The 22,691-nt window shown below is 37.5% G+C and overlaps 1 protein-coding gene across 1 annotated transcript in view; it reads right to left on the minus strand.

The window, feature by feature from the left end:
* Positions 1-18,451, minus strand: part of LOC117325759 (ceramide glucosyltransferase-like) — a 34,856-nt gene extending 16,405 nt beyond the window's left edge. The window contains exons 1-2 of the mRNA XM_033882199.1: positions 17,839-18,451; positions 14,985-15,126 (exon numbers count right to left, since the gene is read on the minus strand). Of these exons, the coding sequence (XP_033738090.1) occupies positions 14,985-15,126; positions 17,839-17,936 (240 nt within the window). The 5' untranslated portion in view covers positions 17,937-18,451. The remainder of the gene's footprint in view (positions 1-14,984; positions 15,127-17,838) is intronic.
* Positions 18,452-22,691: the final 4,240 nt, after the last annotated feature.

Below are 22,691 nucleotides of genomic sequence, written 5' to 3' on the forward strand. Positions count from 1 at the left end.
TCCTCACTTTCTCACGTCTCCTATTCCTCGTCCTCACGTCTCCTATTCCTCGTCCTCACTTTCTCACGTCTCCTATTCCTCGTCCTCACGTCTCATATTCCTTGTCCTCACTTTCTCACGTCTCCTATTCCTCGTCCTCACGTCTCCTATTCCTCGTCCTCACTTTCTCAAGTCTCCTATTCCTCGTCCTCACTTTCTCACGTCTCCTATTCCTCGTCCTCACTTTCTCACATCTCCTATTCCTCGTCCTCACTTTCTCACGTCTCCTATTCCTCATCCTCACGTCTCCTATTCCTCGTCCTCACATCTCCTATTCCTCGTCCTCACATCTCCTATTCCTCGTCCTCACGTCTCCTATTCCTTGTCCTCTCGTCTCCTATTCCTCATCCTCACTTTCTCACGTCTCCTATTCCTCGTCCTCACTTTCTCACATCTCCTATTCCTCTTCCTCACGTCTCCTATTCCTCGTCCTCACATCTCCTATTCCTCGTCCTCATGCCTCCTATTCCTCGTCCTCACATCTCCTATTCCTCGTCCTCACATCTCCTATTCCTCGTCCTCACATCTCCTATTCCTCGTCCTCACATCTCCTATTCCTCGTTCTCACGTCTCCTATTCCTCATCCTCACTTTCTCACATCTCCTATTCCTCATCCTCACGTCTCCTATTCCTCGTCCTCACTTTCTCACGTCTCCTATTCCTCATCCTCACTTTCTCACGTCTCCTATTCCTCGTCCTCACTTTCTCAAGCCTCCTATTTCTCGTCCTCACATCTCCTATTCCTCGTCCTCACATCTCCTATTCCTCATCCTCACTTTCTCATGTCTCCTATTCCTTGTCCTCACTTTCACATGTCTCCTATTCCTCATTCTCACTTTCTCGAGTCTCCTATTCCTCGTCCAGCCTTTAACCCAACTTATTTGCTCTTAACTGAAGTACATTTGTACATTTCCAAACTGATTAAAATTTCACCCTAAATGCAATCCTGCATAATATGTAACTCTGACCTACCACTATTGCCTTTATATTTGCTCTTGGAGGTTAAACTTAAATATACAGTGATCTTCTTTAAATGATTATATTATTTTACTTAATTTTCATTTCAATCCAATATTCTATTTATTCTTAAGTTCTTGAATGTGTTATAAGTTGAAAAAGAGTTTTATTGTTATCTTGAAGTTTTACAATTACAGGCATGACTTTAAGGAAGTAAACATTTTTAAGATCACAATTGATCCCTGGGACAGTGAGGTAAACACTGAAGTAACTAGATACAGTATATAAATTACAACAACACAAAGACTTCGCATTTCCATGATGCTTATAACTACATGTACATTAATTGTCTAAATATATAGTTACTAGGTAGTTTTCTATGACATCATAGCAAGGATGATTATGTGACATAATAATTGTACTGAAGATAAAAAATAATGCAAAAAAAAATTAAAATGATACTATTCAGTTTTGGTTTGAACATTTTGATTAAGTGATTTTCTTTTTCTCTTCTTTTATGAGGTTTTTTGAATAAAGTATATAAAATGGACAAATTGTGCTCACTTAAATTATTTGAATTTTCTTTATTCTGGATCTTGGAGTATATATATATACCCATGACATTAAGGAAGTATTTCAAATTAAGTAGGCCTTCCTGTAGAAACCACTACAATCAGGGAGTTTACCACACAATATCACCCCTCTTACCCTCTACATGTTAAACTAGAACACTTATAGGGGATCCCGGACTAAAGTGAAGTAGGATAGTCCGTTTTATATTGTTGGTGATCTTTACCTTGACCTCATGAGGAACCCCTTAAAGCACTTTTTTTTAGTTTTCTTAGTATATCACCATTCCAAATTTCAGGAATTTGCACTTCTAGATTCAGAGATAATCTCCATCGGACAACTGTACATGTACCACTGAATACAAGTAAAACAGTAAACAAGTGTTGTTTCAATCATAACAGAAAATTGACTCTTTCTACTGTAGTTAACAGATTCCAAAAAAATTATAAACAACTCCATCACAGATTGACCAATTTGATTTATTTACAAAGCTATGGTAATGATGATGGAGACCTACCCCTATTTTATTTATAACCCAAAAATAAGATCCCTTCATCATTTTTGCATAATCATCAATTTTAAACAGTAAGCTGAAAGTATTTCACAAATAAGCCCAACTCAAACTTTAATGCTCAACTTTTACAATGAGACGAGGTTTACTTGAGGACAATTTCAATAGATTTCCAGATGGACAAGTTCAATTACACTATATTTGTAACCATTACACAAGAGTATTACAGGTGCAGTAAACATATTTGTGTGATGTGTGCCCTCCATGTGACAGTTAATAGAGTCAGAGGTCATCCATCTCTGTCAGGGGTTAAGGTAACATTCTCAGGTGTGTCTGGTCACAATTACAACACCTGTTAGATCATATACCTGTAGGCTAGCAACAAAATCTACCTTGTCAATATATATCTATTAACCTACAAAACTGACCAATAATGACCTGTACAGACTGACCAAACCTTGGTCAGACATTCCTCAGTATGCGTCAGGTATGTAATATGGAAAGGCCCAAGAAATATGTATACAAGACATTCCTTAGGAAAGTCAAATTAATATACTATGAGTAAAACTATACATTACTGATTTGCAATGTACGAAAGCTTTAGAATTATTAGTTTGAATAAGTTGTTGAATTCTAGCTATTATCATACAAGGATGCTGTAGAATTACATAAGAATAAACAAATATGTACACATGTAAAAGGTCATCCTGTTGAAAAGTCACATGACTATATTGCTTTACACATGTGCATTCTAAGTGTCACAAGACTGTCACACATTGATGAGAAGGCTGGTATGGTGCATCATTCAGATTGTAGGGAGCTGCAATGGACGGCAATAAATCTAAAGGACCGTGTCATGGTCAATTGTTCTCTTCAAAATGGAGTGTCTGACTAGTCAGCTTCATCTAGACATGAGCACTGGAATGTGCTGGAAGTGCACTATATAAGGCTATAAGTCTGAAGTTTAAACTATCTGTGATGGCTAGAGGGTGGCTTGTAGAGGGAAAAGTAGGGGGTATGTTTATCTGTGATGGCTAGAGGGAGGCTTATAGAGAGAAAAGGAGGGGAAACGTTGATGGAATCTGCTGGGAGTTTGAATTATCTGTGAATGTTTGAGGCAGCACTGTTGAGGGAGAGAAGTATGGGGTATATGTTAATGGAGGCAGTACATGTTAAGTCACAGAGGGAGGTTTGGGATGGACTGATAGGATGGGGGATGTGGTGTGATAGTGTCCCCTGGGGACATTGATTAGACTGCCAGATAGAGAGATTATCAACTAAAAGCATACAACCACACCATAACATCTGTCGCCATGATCAATGATAATTAACACTGACAAATCCTGTATTCCCACTATTAACTGATATAGCATCATGTTACACTTCTCAATAGGTAAGGTAACAACACACAAGGATTTGCCTCACAAAACCAATACACCAACCAGAGAAACTGTACACCAGAACCCTGACACCAGTGACACAATTCTCACAGCAACCCATACAGATACCACGGGGCAACCCATACAGATACCACAGAGCAACCCATACAGATACCACAGAGCAACCCATACAGATAATACAGAGCAACCCATATAGAAAATACAGAGCAACCCATACAGATACCACAGAGCAACCCATACAGATAATACAGAGCAACCCATACAGATAACACTTGATGAACCCTAACACAGAACCATATACCAGCCACTCACAATTCAATGAAACAGCATTGAAACCCATTACAAAGACCCATATACAGTCCTACAGCCATACAATCTCAACACATACTCAGACTCCCAACACATACACATCCCATACAGTCACAAACACATACACATCCCATACAGTCACAACACATACACATCCCCATACAGTCACAACACATACACATTCCATACAATCACAACACATACACATCCCATACAGTCACAACACATACACATCCCATACAATCACAACACATACACATCCCATAGTCACAACACATACACATCCCTTACAATCACAACACATACAGTCACAACACATACACATCCCTTACAGTCACAACACATACACATCCCATAGTCACAACACATACACGTCCCTTACAATCACAACACGTACACATCCCATACAGTCACAACACATACACATCCCATACAGTCACAACACATACACATCCCATACAGTCACAACACATACACATCCCATACAGTCACAACACATACACATCCCATACAGTCACAACACATACACATCCCATACACAACACATACACATCCCATACAGTCACAAACACATACACATCCCATACAGTCACAACACATACACATCCCATACAGTCACAACACATACACATCCCATACAGTCACAACACATACACATCCCATACAATCACAACACATACACATCCCATACAGTCACAACACATACACATCCCATACAGTCACAACACATACACATCCCATACAGTCACAACACATACACATCCCATACAGTCACAACACATACACATCCCATACAATCACAACACATACACATCCCATACAGTCACAACACATACACATCCCATACAGTCACAACACATACACATCCCATACAGTCACAACACATACACATCCCATACAATCACAACACATACACATCCCATACAGTCACAACACATACACATCCCATACAGTCACAACACATACACATCCCTTACAATCAACACATACACATCCCTTATAATTACAACACATACACATCCCATACAGTCACAACACATACACATCCCATACAGTCACAACACATACACACCCCTTACAATCACAACACATACACACCCCTTACAATCACAACACATACACATCCCTTACAATCACAACACATACACATCCCATACAGTCACAACACATACACATCCCATACAGTCACAACACATACACACCCCTTACAATCAACACATACACATCCCTTATAATTACAACACATATACATCCCATACAGTCACAACACATACACACCCCTTACAATCACAACACATACACAACACATACAATCACAACACATACACATCCCATACAATCACAACACATACACAACACATATACATCCCTTACAACACATACATAAATTGACCTCCAGCATAGACAGACCAGTCTTACATCAACCATACATATGGTAAAAACTTATATTTGTTCTGTAAAAGTTTATTACTTCAGATGCCAATACATATATTTGATGTTATATCTGCCGAACCTTATCTATATCACATGATATAGCAATTATAGGTGATGTATGTGTATGTAAGTATTGTTGAGTACCTGGGTTGTTTGATCAGGTGTAACAGGTGTGTCATTATGACACATACAGAACAGGTTCCCTGGGTAACATTGAACAAAGAGCTTACAGAACGTTTATCATCCAGAAATCTAATAAAAGCTTTTTTTTAGTTTTAACTCTTCCGAAATCGCAACTAGTTTTCCAAACATTCACTGAGGTACAAACTAGGACACCCTATCTTTTGCTTGTCACGTGTTTGATATCTATAACCATTTGATAGTCATATTTCTGACTGGCTCTAGAAATACAAGCGTTTACTTCTGGTTAGTACTAATAAAAAAGAAAAGAAGGAAGTGGGGAATGAGCTTCGGTTCACTTTGAAATCAAGTTCAATCAGACAAAAATATCAGAAATAGTCTGTATATTTTAGAGCAGTATGCCAAGGGCAATCTGATTGGTTGACAGCTCTGCATGTAAACATTACTAACTATAACTGTTGATCATGACCAATCAATAGCCTACTTCCATTCCACAGTTGATGCATTGTCTGATCTTCGAGCGTTACACCTGGTTGATATGGTAGTGGGGCTGATATTTTGTTCAATTAATACCTACCAGAAGCAGACCCCCTGTGTCTAGAATATTAAAATCAAAAATAAGATTAAGCTATGATTTTGGTCTCCAAGTATAAACTTGGGGGAGATAATCCAGTATTAGAATTTAGCTTGGCAATACTTTACATAAACTTAAGGGCTAGTTTGAGTGTTGTTTTTGACAGCCTGGCTTTATAATTGGAATGACAGTCATGTGTTTGTTACTTTTTGCAGCCCAGCATTTCAATAGACATGACTGTCATGTTCATGACATATTTAGCAGCCTGACGTTTCAATAGACATGACAGTCATGTTCATGTCATATTTAGCAGTCTGGCGTTTGAATAGGCATGACAGTCATGTTCATGTCATATTTAGCAGCCTGGCGTTTCAATAGGCATGACAGTCATGTTCATGTCATATTTAGCAGCCTGGCGTTTCAATAGACATGACAGTCATGTTCATGTCATATTTAGCAGCCTGACGTTTGAATAGGCATGACAGTCATGTGTTTTGACCGTTGATTTTTTGAGACCAGCGTTTCAATAGGCATGACTGTTTGACTGCTATTTTTTGCAGCCTGGCATTTTAAAAGACATGAATGTCATGTGTTTGAAGTACTGTTGAAAGATAATTGTCAATGTTTATATGTACCATATTATGTGTTCAAGTTTATATGGGCAGGCAGGAATAATCAACAACTAAGAAAAAAAAAGAAATATGGCAAACTAATAGTAGAGTCACTCAAGCAGACAGCATCTATGTATCATGTATGTTGTAGGTGACATTGAAACTCTTACAATTTTCACTAAATTTAACTGAAGGTCTCATGAAGGTGAAAATCCAGACCAATATGATTATCTGACTACAACATATTAACCAAAATAAGATGGTAAATGGCTGTGTTGTAGCTGTAGGGATACTGGCTCACGCCCAGACTGTACCAACCCAACACAACTGGTTCTACCTCATTCAACACTAACCACAAGTGTATTCTCTAAACCATCAGGTTTTATACACATATTGGAAGCATCTACTGAATGTTAAACAAAAAAATTGCCAACAGCTGTTAATGAAACTACAAACTCTACACATGCACTAGGAATTTCTTCTGGTAGAAACTTCAGTTCAGAGAATTGATGAAAACATTAACAGATAACCTTATATAGCTATCATTATTCCCCAAAGAGAAAAGGACTACAACTTTTGTCACAGATAATGAGTCTGAGTAATAAAATGTAGTTTTAATGCTGATAACGAGTCTGACTCTACATGTACAAAATGTTAATGATGAGGAGTTCTGACTTTCATGAAAATTTCTTGAGTTTTGTCATGCTGTCCAAATATGTCCCATGTATTCTCTAGGAATAAATATTGAATTTGTGACAAGATATCAGAGATATTCTACATTTTCGTTTTGCCTATCCATACATGATTAATAAATTTTCGTTACAACCATTTCCTGTTTTAAAGATTCACTGAATACTGCTGAGAGCCTTTCAAAATGGCCGAAAATCTTAAAAGGCTTAGCCTTATTTAAATTGATGAATACAATATACAGACATGTAATTTGCTGGATTACTATTTACAAACTTTGTGATAGAAATAAAGTATTGGAATAATAATAAATGTACAGTAAGCCTTTTTTTCAGAATTGATAGCTTTACCGGCTAAACTTTCTTTGTAATAAATTGCTGATAATAAGTAATTATGTTAAACCTATGGGTGAATGCCATGCAACAACTTTCCTACAGTAAGTAGTGTGCTGCTGGGCACCTATATAGGCACGAATTATCATCCATTAGGACATTGCTGTACCAACTGGGACAGATTTTAGTGGCTAGATATATATTTGTATGAAGTAAGCTGCCTTACAACAATAACTCTATAGCTCAATGCACACATAACTTTGTTATGTATGATAAAACTCTCCTAGGTATACTGTTAGGGCGGGCACCTAATGATAGGTCTACATCCCTGTGCTTAGCTCAATGTCTGCAACCAGCCTTTGAATAAGGCACAAAATGATGTGGTAAAACCATACTTATGGAGATCCATCAATGGCTGGCTAGAAATGTATATAAAAATCAATTTATAGGAAATACTCTGGGGATAGCATTACTGATGCATCTTCTGTTCTGATATTACGAGGCAGTTTGATGGATGCTGTAATAATTCTACATGGATACCTTTGGGGGCCATAACTTTACAGGGTATCATATTGGATAGGTTTGACATTTACCTCCGAGTGCAGTTCTCTACATTATAACGCGGCACATCTGGCTAGATCGGACACATTTAAGACATTTTTTCAAGGGTAGGTATCAGGATTAGATGTACTGGCGATCTTACAATAGGCAATCAGCATCCAGAACAAAAGTGTTAAACCGCCAAGATTTCAGCATTGTTTATCTATAAACCTAGCATTGTTTATATGTAAGGACCTTAAGGAAATTCAGGCGTGTTCCTTCAAGAGGGGTCTCAAGTACAGTTTATCATAATAACAGTATCATAGTAATCAATGGTATTAGATTTCTGTGACTGTACTACTCAAACTCATCTACACAGTCTCCCTGTCCCAGTACTTATTACCAGAGTTACAACAATTCTGTGCCACAAAGTAATGATGTCGGCGACTCTTTGTTGATTTGTCTCACCATCATAACTAAGGAATGTTAATCAATAAAAACAATGTGCAAAGATGCTCCAACATCAATGTGGGCTAGTACTTGTGGACATGATGTTTAATCTCTGTTCACATCCCACTAATTAGCTAATTATATGTATCTGTAACTCACAATAATAAGTGATAAACAATCATTCTAATATCAGTGGTCACTGGTGTAATAAGTATTCTACATTGTATTACATCTGTTTCAGTTTCTGTAATTCGTTAAATGCTTGTTCAGCAATTAAAACCTGGTTTTATTCCCCCTCATTCTTTTCCAAGGGTCTCCATGCTAATCTATAGTATTGTTATATTTTGCTTTTGTTTTATCAATTTACAGATATTGGAGTTTTGGTTTCGTTCATATTACTCTGGTATTCTTTGTTTCCGATGTTGGACAGATATGTTCATATGCATATAGACATTTGTAACAGAAAGGGTGGATGTGAACAAAACATCATTTTGATTATGTTTCCATGAGAATCAGTGATGTTGTTAGGTTGTAATGATCACACAACTGTTGTTGAGATGTCTTTATTTATACATTATACTGGACAGCTGATTAAATTTTTGTTTTGTACATTAACATTAAAGCCTACAAATCTTCCATATACAGTAGCTCTCTTTTGGTACTGTCTACATGGATATTGTACACTTTATTTTCCAATAAAATTCCAGTGATTTCCTTTCAGGAAATATCCCTAAAACCATGTTTTTGAGTTACAAAATGCAGTCAAAATCTTATGACATGAGATAATGGATCATATCTGTACTGGTAACAAAATGGTGTGTTTTTGCCAAGAGGAAAACTGACAGTCTCTGTTTTATATCCATAACTCGAACCAAACTTTGATGTCTGTTTATTTCATCATAAGAAAACACTAATTAGATAATTTTTGGCAAATTTTAACATGCATGGGTATCGTCATTATTGTCATTATTCATCACTAATCAATGCAGAAACGAGTCCACAACATGTTCCATCACTTCAGCCTACAATCCAAGGTCAAGGTAACATAACTGAGAGAAGTATTTATCAAAGGTAAGTAAGACATATGTCTCAATGGTCCACAGCTGTGGGAAAATGCCATCAGTATGATATAGTACACACTTGATACGGCTTCATCTTATCATACAACATTCTCTAAAGTGCTACTACCATCCAGCAGGTTTTTTAATCACAGGATTTCCTGCCAAAAAATGTTGGCCAAGCCCAGGTGATGGTATTTGAGGTCAAGATAACTGTTTGTAGTTGTTTTCCTGTCTAGTTTATCTATTTTATCACAAAAAACACCATCTTGTGTTAACTCACTATCAATATGCCGAAATGAATGAAGACTGATGCCAGTTAAATAGTCTAAGGGATCTCTACATGTACAAATAGTTTACAATTGTATTCATTCATTACTTGCTAACATTGTTTAGATTGTGACCCAAGCTACTCCTCAGGTCCTCATACTTCAGATAATGGAATGGTTTGCAGATATCTTGAATGTAATACAAGAATTGGCAGATGGTCTACAAAAATTAAGCCTACATGCTGTCAAATTTACATTGGCAATCCTATACATCAGTGAAGATCTAGCCTGCCAACTTCACTTGAGGTCAGTGTAACATTCTTGACCAATATACTTAGAGCATATCATCCTACTGGTGATAAGGGCCACTTTAATTGGCCACCAGGTCAGTTCTGACATCTGTACCACTGTATATATACAATTAGTTATGCTATGTGAATCTACTTCTAAGCTTTGGCAAGGATGACTGAAGCTACCTTTTAACCCTGTCCCTATCATCTGGACTATCTACACCATTTTGTTTTCACTACAAACTTGCCCCAGGTGTATCTTGTAGTAGGCATTGGAATGTGTTGCCACTACACTATTTTATCAATGTGTCAGCGGGGCTGAGAGCTAGGCTAGGTCAATAGGAATACCTTCTCTGGGTTTGAATAGGATTTAACCAACACAGTGGCATTTCATTTAAGGGCATTCTCATCATTTCATTTCAAATCTTCCATTGCCTCATGAAATATCTGTAATAAGAGGATCTTCAACTGGCTACTGTGGCAACACCTGTATACCTAGCTAGCTATTATTGTGATCAATTTGGTCAAACATCTAACATAAAATTACTATTGTTGGATAATACAGTACACTGCATGCCCCATATCATATGGAGTCATGAGAAACCAGTGACATATATTCACTCTCCAAAAATTGCTAACAATCTCATCATAAATTTATAGTCCTTCTTGAAGATAAAATTATCATTTAAGAAATTGGGTATGGATCACCATTTTCATATTATAAACTATACTGCAAAATAATGATCAACAGAAACTAAATGGGACATTTAAAGACATACCAATTTCAAGATGGATGTTTAACAAGAGATCCCAGAGGGATCTTGGCGCCCACCATTGAATGATCTTTATAGGTTCCATGTCAGATTGATCTTTTCCCTACTTTTCCCTTCCTCTAAGTCTTACTTATCTGTGTAAATTCAGAAACAGCCCTCTAGTACTTTTCAAACAAGGGGAACCTATATACAGAATTTAAGATTTAGCTATAATGGCTGTCTGTCGGCCATGTTGTTTTCGTATTGGTCCCAATATGCAAAACTAGGCACTGAGGAGAACCTACATATGAAATTTGAAAAAGATCCCTTCAGTACTTTCACAGAAATAGCGATAACAAACTTCAATTGTCAAAATCCGAGATGGCTGCCTGTCGGCCATGTTGTTTTCTGATTGGTCTCAAAATGCAATATGCATAACTAGGCACTGAGGGGAACCTGCATATGAAATTTCAGAAAGATCCCTTCATTACTTTCTGAGAAATAGCGATAACAAATTTTAATTGTCAAAATCAAAGATGGCTGCCTGTCAGCAATGTTGTTTTCCTATTGGTCTCAAAATGCAATATGCATAAGTAGGCATCAAGGGGAACCTACATATGAAATTTGAGATATCCCTTCAGTTCTTTCACAGAAAAAGTGAAAACAAATTTCAATTGTCAAAATCCAAGATGGCTGCCTGTCGGCCATGTTGTTTTCCGATTGGTCTCAAAATGCAATATGCATAAGTACGCACTGAGGGGAACCTACATATAAAATTTGAGAAAGATCCCTTCAGTACTTCCTCAGAAATAGAGATAACAAACTTTGATTGTCAAAATCCAAGATGGCTGCCTGTCGGCCATGTTGTTTTCCGATCGGTCCCAAAATGCAATATGCATAACTAGGCACCAAGGGGAACCTACATATGAAATTTGAGAAAGATCCCTTCAATACTTGTTCAGAAATAGAGATAACAAACTTTGATTGTCAAAATCCAAGATGGCTGCCTGTCGGCCATGTTGTTTTCCGATCGGTCCCAAAATGCAATATGCATAACTAGGCACCAAGGGGAACCTACATATGAAATTTGAGAAAGATCCCTTCAATACTTTCTCAGAAATAGAGATAACAAACTTTGATTGTCAAAATCCAAGATGGCTGCCTGTCGGCCATGTTGTTTTCTGATCGGTCCCAAAATGCAATATGCATAACTAGGCACCAAGGGGAACCTACATATGAAATTTGAGAAAGATCCCTTCAATACTTTCTCAGAAATAGATAACAAACTTCAATTGTCAAAATCCAAGATGGCTGCCTGTCGGCCATGTTGTTTTCCGATCGGTCCCAAAATGCAATATGCATAAGTACGCACTGAGGGGAACCTACATATAAAATTTGAGAAAGATCCCTTCAGTACTTCCTCAGAAATAGAGATAACAAACTTTGATTGTCAAAATCCAAGATGGCCGCCTGTCGGCCATGTTGTTTTCCGATCGGTCCCAAAATGCAATATGCATAACTAGGCACCAAGGGGAACCTACATATGAAATTTGAGAAAGATCCCTTCAGTACTTCCTCAGAAATAGAGATAACAAACTTTGATTGTCAAAATCCAAGATGGCTGCCTGTCGGCCATGTTGTTTTCCGATCGGTCCCAAAATGCAATATGCATAACTAGGCACCAAGGGGAACCTACATCTGAAATTTGAGAAAGATCCCTTCAATACTTTCTCAGAAATAGAGATAACAAACTTCGATTGTCAAAATCCAAGATGGCTGCCTGTCGGCCATGTTGTTTTTCGATCGGTCCCAAAATGCAATATGCATAACTAGGCACCAATGGGAACCTACATATGAAATTTGAGAAAGATCCCTTCAATACTTTCTCAGATATAGAGATAACAAACTTCGATTGTCAAAATCCAAGATGGCTGCCTGTCGGCCATGTTGTTTTCTTATTAGTTTCAAAATGCAATATGCATAACCAGGCACAAAGAGGAACCTGCATATGAAATTTGAGAAAGATCCCTTCAGTACTTTCACAGAAATAGCGATAACAAACTTCAATTGTCAAAATCCAAGATGGCTGCCTGTCGGCCATTTTGTTTTCCGATTGGTCCCAAAATGCAATATGCATAACTAGGCACCAAAGGAAACCTACATATTAGAATTTGAGAAAGATCCCTTCAGTACTTCCTCAGAAATAGCGATAACAAACTCCAATTGTCAAAATCCAAGATGGCTGCCTGTCGGCCATGTTGTTTTTTTGATTGGTCCCAAAATGCAATATGCATAACTAGGCACCAAGGGGAACCTACATATGAAATTTGAGAAAGATCCCTTCAGCACTTCCTCAGAAATAGCGATAACAAACTCCAATTGTCAAAATCCAAGATGGCTGCCTGTTGGCCATGTTGTTTTTTGATCGGTCCCAAAATGCAATATGCATAACTAGGCACCAAGGGAAACCTACTTATGAAATTTGAGAAAGATCCCTTCAATACTTTCTCAGAAATAGAGATAACAAACTTCAATTGTCTAAATCCAAGATGGCTGCCTGTCGGCCATGTTGTTTTCTGATCGGTCCCAAAATGCAATATGCATAACTAGGCACCAAGGGGAACCTACATATGAAATTTGAGAAAGATCCCTTCAATACTTTCTCAGAAATAGAGATAACAAACTTTGATTGTCAAAATCCAAGATGGCTGCCTGTCGGCCATGTTGTTTTCTGATCGGTCCCAAAATGCAATATGCACAACTAGGCACCAAGGGGAACCCACATATGAAATTTGAGAAAGATCCCATCAGTACTTTCTCAGAAATAGCGATAACAAGAATTGTTTACGGACGGAGGGACGGACGGACGGAGGGACGGAGGGACGGACGGACGGACGGACGGACGGACGACGGACCACGGACGCAGGGCGAATTGAATAGCCCACCATCATCAGATGGTGGGCTAAAAATGCTTAAAATTGATATAATTGCAGTCCAGAATCATATCATCAAAACTATCCATAAAACCTCTTGAAGACTGAAATTGAAAAAAAAGACACTCTCACATAGAAAGACCTTACAAATTACCAAGTACACTCTTGAAATGTAAACCTATGACTGAATATGCTGACATCCACCCTCACATAATAACAAGTTCATTCCTTGTGTTATTTTAATTATATGTAAACAATATGATTGCATCCTTGGCTGACCTACAAAAGTGTGTATACTACCAGGTACATAATATACACAGGATGCCTATAACCTCAATTTACATTACTCTGCTCCATCTGTTAGCTTCACCATCCACTATACATGCCAGCATTAATTCTTTACTTAATGTGATGAATTCTTTCAAGTAGACAACTTGCAATACAATGCAGGAAACAAAATTAATTTTTAGCTGTATTTTTCCACATTATTGAATTTTTCCTGAACCTAATTATACAGTACGCCAAACAGCTTTGTCTCAATTATGAACAGAGTAGCATTTAGCTGTACAGGAAAACCTAAATTATATGTATTGAGTTTTTTTATTGTAATTTGTTGATATATACAGAATCAATAATTGCATATGTATAGAGACTGCCCTGAGCCTGTCTATATATTGAGGTAGTTTCCTTAGATCTAGACAGTCTAGTGTACTTGCCTCTTTTAGTATTCAGGCAAGGAAGAGCAAAAAAACCAATCCCTGAATTACACAGCTGTAAAATGCAGTGACAAATGTACATTTTACAACAAGAACAAGAAATAGCGAATGGAAAATTATCATGCTGTTTTCGGCAGGCATATAAACCAAAAAATGAATTAATTGTGAATATTATAAAGAGTCTGACTGTATAGAGGAATCTTGTGACAGTATATCTCAACAATATAGTTTCCTACACAAATTACCCAAAATATCACCTTTTTGCATTCAATGAAGCACATGCATACAAACCACAATATTTCTTGCATATCAAGTTGATGCAAGTTCGTATTGCATCCAATCCATTGATGCTATTGTCTTATTGGACATGTATGTAATTTTGATATTAAATATTGCAAGGTTATAACTTACCTGTGGGTATTTAATGTTAAAATAGGATTCTAGATTTTCAAATAGATGTGGATCAACTCCCAACAGTGGCTTGATGATGGACACACCTGGGAGTTCCTCTAACGGGACAGCAGGGTTCAATTTCCTGTTGAATTTCCATTTCCTGTACAGAATTAAATCAAGGGGTCAGTCTAATCAGTAAGTGTCAATAGGAAGTTAAGAATTTGAAGGTGTTAATCACCAGGACAGTGAAGATATGATACATATATCATGATACGAAGGTCACAATACAAAGGCCAGGATACAATACATATGACATAGATTACATTGACTGGAATATTGTGAAAATACAGTAGTTCAAAATATTGTAAATTGTAATAAATGGGAGTTTCTTATTGTAGTTCATAACTGTTAGTTTGTTCCTATAAATAAAAAGCTCCTGTTGGCAATGGATGTTTTTAATTTTGACTGTTCAAAGTTAGAAGGTGTTCAAGAACATCCATCCAGATGTGAAAAATAAACATGGCTAAACCCCAGTGGACATGTATCAATGGAAAGCTCATAACTGCTCCTATGTCGTGAAAGCAGACAAATAGACAACAGATACGTCATTAAGTCAGCAAAATGTTCAAAATGACAAAAACAACAAGACAAACTATTCTCTTCAAGTAGATTACCCATTCTCACCACAGCATGCATGTGTTTAGCTCACAATTACATGTGAGAATTGTTCAATACACAAGTTGTTAAAGCTGTTTTACTCTGTAAAAACTGTAAATATGTAGCAAACCATTGATTCAATTAGGATCAACTTTTACACAGGTCCGATTCAATAAGAATAATCAACTGGTCCCCCCTCCCCCTTGCTTTCTTTTTTTAATAAGCTGAGTTCATGAAGGCATAATCTGTCATTATCTGACAACTCATGATGTTATTCACACTTTAAACCATGTCTGAATTCAGGTGTCAATTAGGTATAGCCATTATCATGGTCAGCGTCCGTCAACTGTGTGTCACTGGCTATATATAAACCAAAAGCCGAAAAATGGAAATCAGTTCTCATCTTATATTTACTGACATTTTCTAGTTCTCGACTCAAGCAATTATCAACTACAAGTCAATTCTGTAGGTCTGCAAATCAATCTTAATAAAGGGCTCATTCCCAGTACCTGCATGTAGCTATAGCAATCAAATTGCTCTGTACTTATAATTACCAGGTTTCCTACATACATACATACATACATGAATATTAAAATGAATTAATATAGAATAGATTTACAAGTATTAGAGAATTGTGAAACACTGCCAGCCTGAAATGTTATAAAATAGACAAGAGATCAATAAAATAAGTTAAATTACTACAGATAAAAGTTAGTTATTGGGACCAAATTGGATACTTTAGACAAAGATGCAGTTGTGTTTTTGTTTTGGTTTCCTGAAATCTGTGACATGTTTTTAGAACTCTATTTCAGGGCATTATACATGAAAAAGTCATTGGTCTGGGATGTACTAGGTACACTGTATAACAGGTTTACTACGGTTTCTATTGGTGTCTATTTTAGTACACTAGTATAACCGACTTTATAAACTGATAATACATGCATAGCATATGACCAAATGACTATATATGTGCACAGATAAATACAAATTTCCTGAATAGCTGTTTAAAATGCTTTCAAAATGTCACAACAGAATACAGCCAGGCGTGCCATAGGGTATAGTTATGTCTAGAAATTCTCAGATATATGGTTAAAAATATACGTTTGAAAGCAATGCATCCATTTTGGCTCACTTATGCAGCTTGTAATTCAGTTTGATAATACAATCATGAAAGAGTTTGTGTTTCCATGACCATACCTTACATTTGAAAAAAATGTAGCCATTTTGGACATGCCAATCAAAAGTACTTGGAAGCCTTAAGGTCTTAGTTTCAAATGTAATGTGTTGCTTAAGGGCTTGGCTTAAAAAGCTAAATTGTTAGCTTCCTATTGTTGCTACAATCTATAAATATCCATTGTCCTGATATTATGTAATTGAGTAAAATGGCATTTTAGTATTTTACCCCCTGGCTGGAAATAAAAACCATGTTATTAAAAGATTTAAAGATACAGGGGGGTTATTTTTGTATATCCAGGAAGCATGTAGTTCTAGGACAAACCTTAACCCATGACACTAACTTGTATGAGCAGTGATTCATCACTCAAGAAACCAATTAATTGAAAATATAAATATAAAAAAAATATCTACAGTATTCAAATTCTGAACAGTTCTACATAACCTATTTTCATTATGTTACTAATCTACTGTTCTAATCTACAATAACCTCACTATAAATATCCATATGATAAAAACTAAAGAGCAGGTCACATTTCATGTAAATGAGTCTAAATGATTTCAACATCTTGCCTGCATGCAATGTCAAGAAAATATGAGCATCTAAAAGAAAATTTAAGTGCAGTTCTTGTAAAACGTATTAAAACAATAGGTAAGTCAACTATATGTAAAATTAATAAGATATAATATCATGTCATATCTCAATGCCTCAAAGAAACCGAAAAAAAAACAATTCTAACACAAGACAATTATATCCCAATTACTAGTAGATTCTAGTCTATCTAATACCTCCCTAGTGCATTGCATTTGACTTTAGTTTGTACTGTCAGTAAGTGGTATACTCATCATCAGCACAAATGTGTGCATAAGATTATACGATCCACAATAGAATAATGCATCTTAAGAATAAAACATATTATTTTTGAAGTAACACAAATATGAATGAATGCAGTCATCAAGTTACATCTGTCAAAAAGTCGGAAATGGATGCATGTTTCTCAAGTAATATGACCATCTACACAAATTATTGTTGAATACTCACCCGTAAATTAGTGATACGATATGCAGAGACCAGTTAAAACACCATGCTGCAAATATAAACGTTGTAAGTCCCAATAAAGTGTAATCGACAGTTTCCATCTTCCATCTCTCTGGCTGTTCAGCATCAGCCGGTCATTTATTGTCCCACAATTCCTTCGACGGGCGCGGCTTTACATCCGTTGCAGACGCTTGAAAGATAACTAGCATCTCATGCGTATTTACAAACGCATCGGTGAGTTGCTATAGGTTATTCGAGGCACTAGATGAGGTCATCGTCGCTGATGGAGGCGCTATCGCTTTATCCAATGATTCACGAAGGGGGCGTGGCACGTTACGTAGGATGAACATTCCCGCTTTACGACTCCCGAGTTCTTTTCATTAATCTGCCGTAATCACGACTTGTGAACGAAGTCTGTCGGTTGTAATTTTAACACAAACTTATCTCCAGTGGTTTTAATAAGTTGTAAATTAAGCTGAAACAGCTCTGCTTTCAACAGACAGCGATCACGCGCTGATTGGATCAGTTAATGAAATACTTGTCAAAAAGTCACACGGTTATGCTTCAAATCATGGAAACCGGTGACGTATATAAGCCGAAGCACAAACTCTGGTTCATTTTACCAATTTATTTACATTCAAAAAGTGTTGTCCGTGTGTTCATCTCTATCAACATGCTGATTAAGACTAGCCCAAGTCCGCGACTAGGCAAAGTAGAACAACATTTACTTGAAGTATACTGTAGATAACATATTCAGCACGGATCGCCTTGGGGTCAAAGTCGTCATGCTCATATCTACTATGACTGTAAATGTAGACACATCATTATTTCTGGTCAATACCTATTCAGATTAATGCATCCGTCACCAAGAAACCATTTAAGTAAACAAGAGTTACCTTTCTTTGACATCCAATGAGGAGGGGGGGGGGGGGGGGGGGGGGGGGGGGCAAACATTGTCGGTTTAATAGAATGTGAATGAGAGGGCGAGTTTGGTGCTCATGCCGAGCGCAGATATGTAAGAATATAGCTGGGCTAATTTATTTGTTTTAGCAGCGAATGAATAGCAAATATGTGATTTTAATTAATATAACTACTATATTACTATATTTCAATTATGTTTCTGTGACTGAACTGCTACACGAAGGTAGCTGGACCTTCCACGTCAGCGAATGTCGATATACAGACAACATTAGAATCTACCGACGTCATGCACTGTATAAGCTACTTAGAGAGGCTGACCGGATTATCAGCGATGACAACTCGGTGAGAATGACCATTGAATCGCTGACACGTTATCAGATGTAAGTATTTACAATATGACGAAGTGACCACACACTTGACCTATAGTACACCAGGAAGTGTCCCAACATGCTGTGAACTGTCTCTTAATTATAAATGTTACAACATCAATAAAGCACTCCTTTTAATTTAGACAAATAGCAAGTAAACTTGAAACGAATAAAAACACGTTACATACATTTGATTTACATTTGATAAACAATATACTAAACATTCATCTGATGACGGACTACCAGGGGAATTATCACTTTTATAAAAAAAAAATGTTAATTCACACAAAAGATCATTTTTTCAAGATAACAGTGAGTAGGCAACTACTTTGCAGTCATCACGGAGAAAGACATCAGTGGCACAGGAAGTGACAGACATTTGAAGAATTGAAGACAGGAACAGTAGGTAACAGTATAAACTGAGTCGGGTTCGGACATTTACGAAGCTAAGTTCCCCTGTCTTGGATTCTGCCCCTCTGTGCCCAGGGTTGAAATGTTAACATCATAACAGGCTAGTTTAGGAAAAACCTCTTAATGAGTATATAATGGGAAAAAAATGGCAGTTAGTTGCACTTTAAAACAGGTAACTGAAATGATTGAAGCGTGTCAGTCCATGTAAACGGACGAGCTTTATTTGACTTCCTCAAGTAACATGGAAGACCATAGAATAGGACTGCTGGTCTGGCACACTCGATTTGTTACGGCCATTCAGACGACCAGGACATTGCTTGCTACATTCTTTGTCGAGGCGATAGAAAACGTTAAATGTAGCCGTCATATTTTTCAGGATATGGCCAAAGACTTGCTCATGTTATCCTTCGGTTTCATGCAGCGACACAGCGCCCACTAGTTATGGCGACACTCAGTAAATAATGGCATTCGACAATGATGTCCATTGAGGATAGCGCCATAAAATTGCTATGTCATAGCCAAACGACATTGAGTTGTTGAGTGAAGCCGTCAGTGGTGGACGCTACATGTCGTCATATGACTTCTACCACAGGCGCTTGCATAGTACTTAATAGATTACACATACCACTGTCATATAAAAGAAAAAAATTGAAAATCACATTTTCTATGCAAGCGCCTGTGCTCACACCTGGGGACTAGTACTGTACAATCTAGACGTTTAAAGACAGTGTACCTGGGAACTAGTACTAAAGACAGTGTACCTGGGAACTAGTACTGTACAATCTAGACGTTAAAGACAGTGTACCTGGGAACTAGTACCGTACAATCTAGACGTTAAAGACAATGTACCTGGGAACTAGTTCTGTACAATCTAGACGTGTAAAGACAGTGTACCTGGGAACTAGTACTGTACAATCTAGACGTGTAAAGACAGTGTACCTGGGAACTAGTACTGTACAATCTAGACGTGTAAAGACAGTGTACCTGGGTACTAGTACCGTACAATCTAGACGTGTAAAGACAGTGTACCTGGGAACTAGTACTGTACAATCTAGACGTGTAAAGACAGTGAACCTGGGAACTATTACTGTACAATCTAGACGTGTAAAGACAGTGTACCTGGGGACTAGTACTACAATCTAGACGTGTAAAGACAGTGTACCTGGGAACTAGTATCGTACAATCTAGACGTGTAAAGACAGTGTACCTGGGAACTAGTACTGTACAATCTAGACGTGTAGAGACAGTGTACCTGGGAACTAGTACTGTACAATATAGACGTTAAAGACAGTGTACCTTGGAACTAGTACTGTACAATCTAGACGTGTAAAGACAGTGCACCTGGGGACTAGTACTGTACAATCTAGACGTGTAAAGACAGTGTACCTGGGAACTAGTACTGTACAATCTAGACGTGTAAAGACAATGTACCTGGGAACTAGTACTGTACAATCTAGACGTGTAAAGACAGTGTACCTGGGAACTAGTACTGTACAATCTAGACGTGTAAAGACAGTGTACCTGGGAACTAGTACTATACAATCTAGACGTGTAAAGACAGTGTACCTGGGAACTGGTACCGTACAATCTAGACGTGTAAAGACAGTGTACCTGGGAACTAGTACCGTACAATCTAGACGTGTAAAGACAGTGTACCTGGGAACTAGTACCGTACAATCTAGACGTGTAAAGGCAGTGTACCTGGGGACTAGTACCGTACAATCTAGACGTGTAAAGACAGCGTACCTGGGAACTAGTACTGTACAATCTAGACGTGTAAAGACAGTGCACCTGGGAACTAGTACTGTACAATCTAGACGTGTAAAGACAGTGTACCTGGGAACTAGTACTAAAGACAGTGTACCTGGGAACTAGTACTGTACAATCTAGACGTGTAAAGACAGTGTACCTGGGAACTAGTACTGTACAATCTAGACGTGTAAAGACAATGTACCTGGGAACTAGTACTGTACAATCTAGACGTGTAAAGACAGTGTACCTGGGAACTAGTACCGTACAATCTAGACGTGTAAAGACAGTGTACCTGGGAACTAGTACTGTACAATCTAGACGTGTAAAGACAGTGTACCTGGGAACTAGTACTGTACAATCTAGACGTGTAAAGACAGCGTACCTGGGAACTAGTACTGTACAATCTAGACGTGTAAAGACAGTGTACCTGGGAACTAGTACTGTACAATCTAGACGTGTAAAGACAGTGTACCTGGGGACTAGTACTGTACAATCTAGACTTGTAAAGACAGCGTACCTGGGAACTAGTAATGTACAATCTAGACGTGTAAAGACAGTGTACCTGGGAACTAGTACTGTACAATCTAGACGTGTAAAGACTGAACCTGGGAACTAGTACTGTACAATCTAGACGTGTAAAGACAGCGTACCTGGGAACTAGTACTGTACAATCTAGACGTGTAAAGACAGTGTACTTGGGAACTAGTACTGTACAATCTAGACATCAGCATTGCTTTGATTCGTTACGTTCTTTGTGATATCCGTTACCCAGACAACTTCCAACCTTTTTAAATAGGATTAAATGTCCGCAACAACACTCGAAACACACACGAGTTATTCCCCTTTAAGCATCACAAAGCCGATTGAGACCGGATACATGTTTGTTAATAGTTTGTAGAGAAATGCTTTTATCATATAATCGGCCTGTTATCCAGTGAATATGTCCATGTAATATTTGCACATGTATCACGAGTGTAATATACCCGGGCATTTTCCATTGGCTGTGCCAGTCATAAATCTATTGTAACGTCATAATATGGGCAGTGTCATGAATTAATTGTATATGTCGCAACATTGTCAAAAATAAGTATTCTGAGTTATGTGATAAAAGTATCTTTAACTTGTTTCCATTTTATATGAGATTTTATGAAAAACATCTCGAACTTTTAATTATTGCTCGTCAAGGTAGACTCGTTTTAAAAACCTCATATGAAATGTGTATTTTATAGAAAACTAGCATTTGACGTGATAGAAAGCCAAATTTGTGCACGTATCTTTAAAACATTGTAATGAAAAGTGTGCTAATAGAAACTAGGGAAGGTCAAATACATGTAGACTATAACAAATTAGACATGGAAGTAAGAAATTAATATAATAATAAAACACATCTCGTAAAATTAGATA

This window comes from Pecten maximus, chromosome 4, assembly GCF_902652985.1.
Source record: "Pecten maximus chromosome 4, xPecMax1.1, whole genome shotgun sequence".
Taxonomy (NCBI): Eukaryota; Metazoa; Mollusca; class Bivalvia; order Pectinida; family Pectinidae; genus Pecten; species Pecten maximus.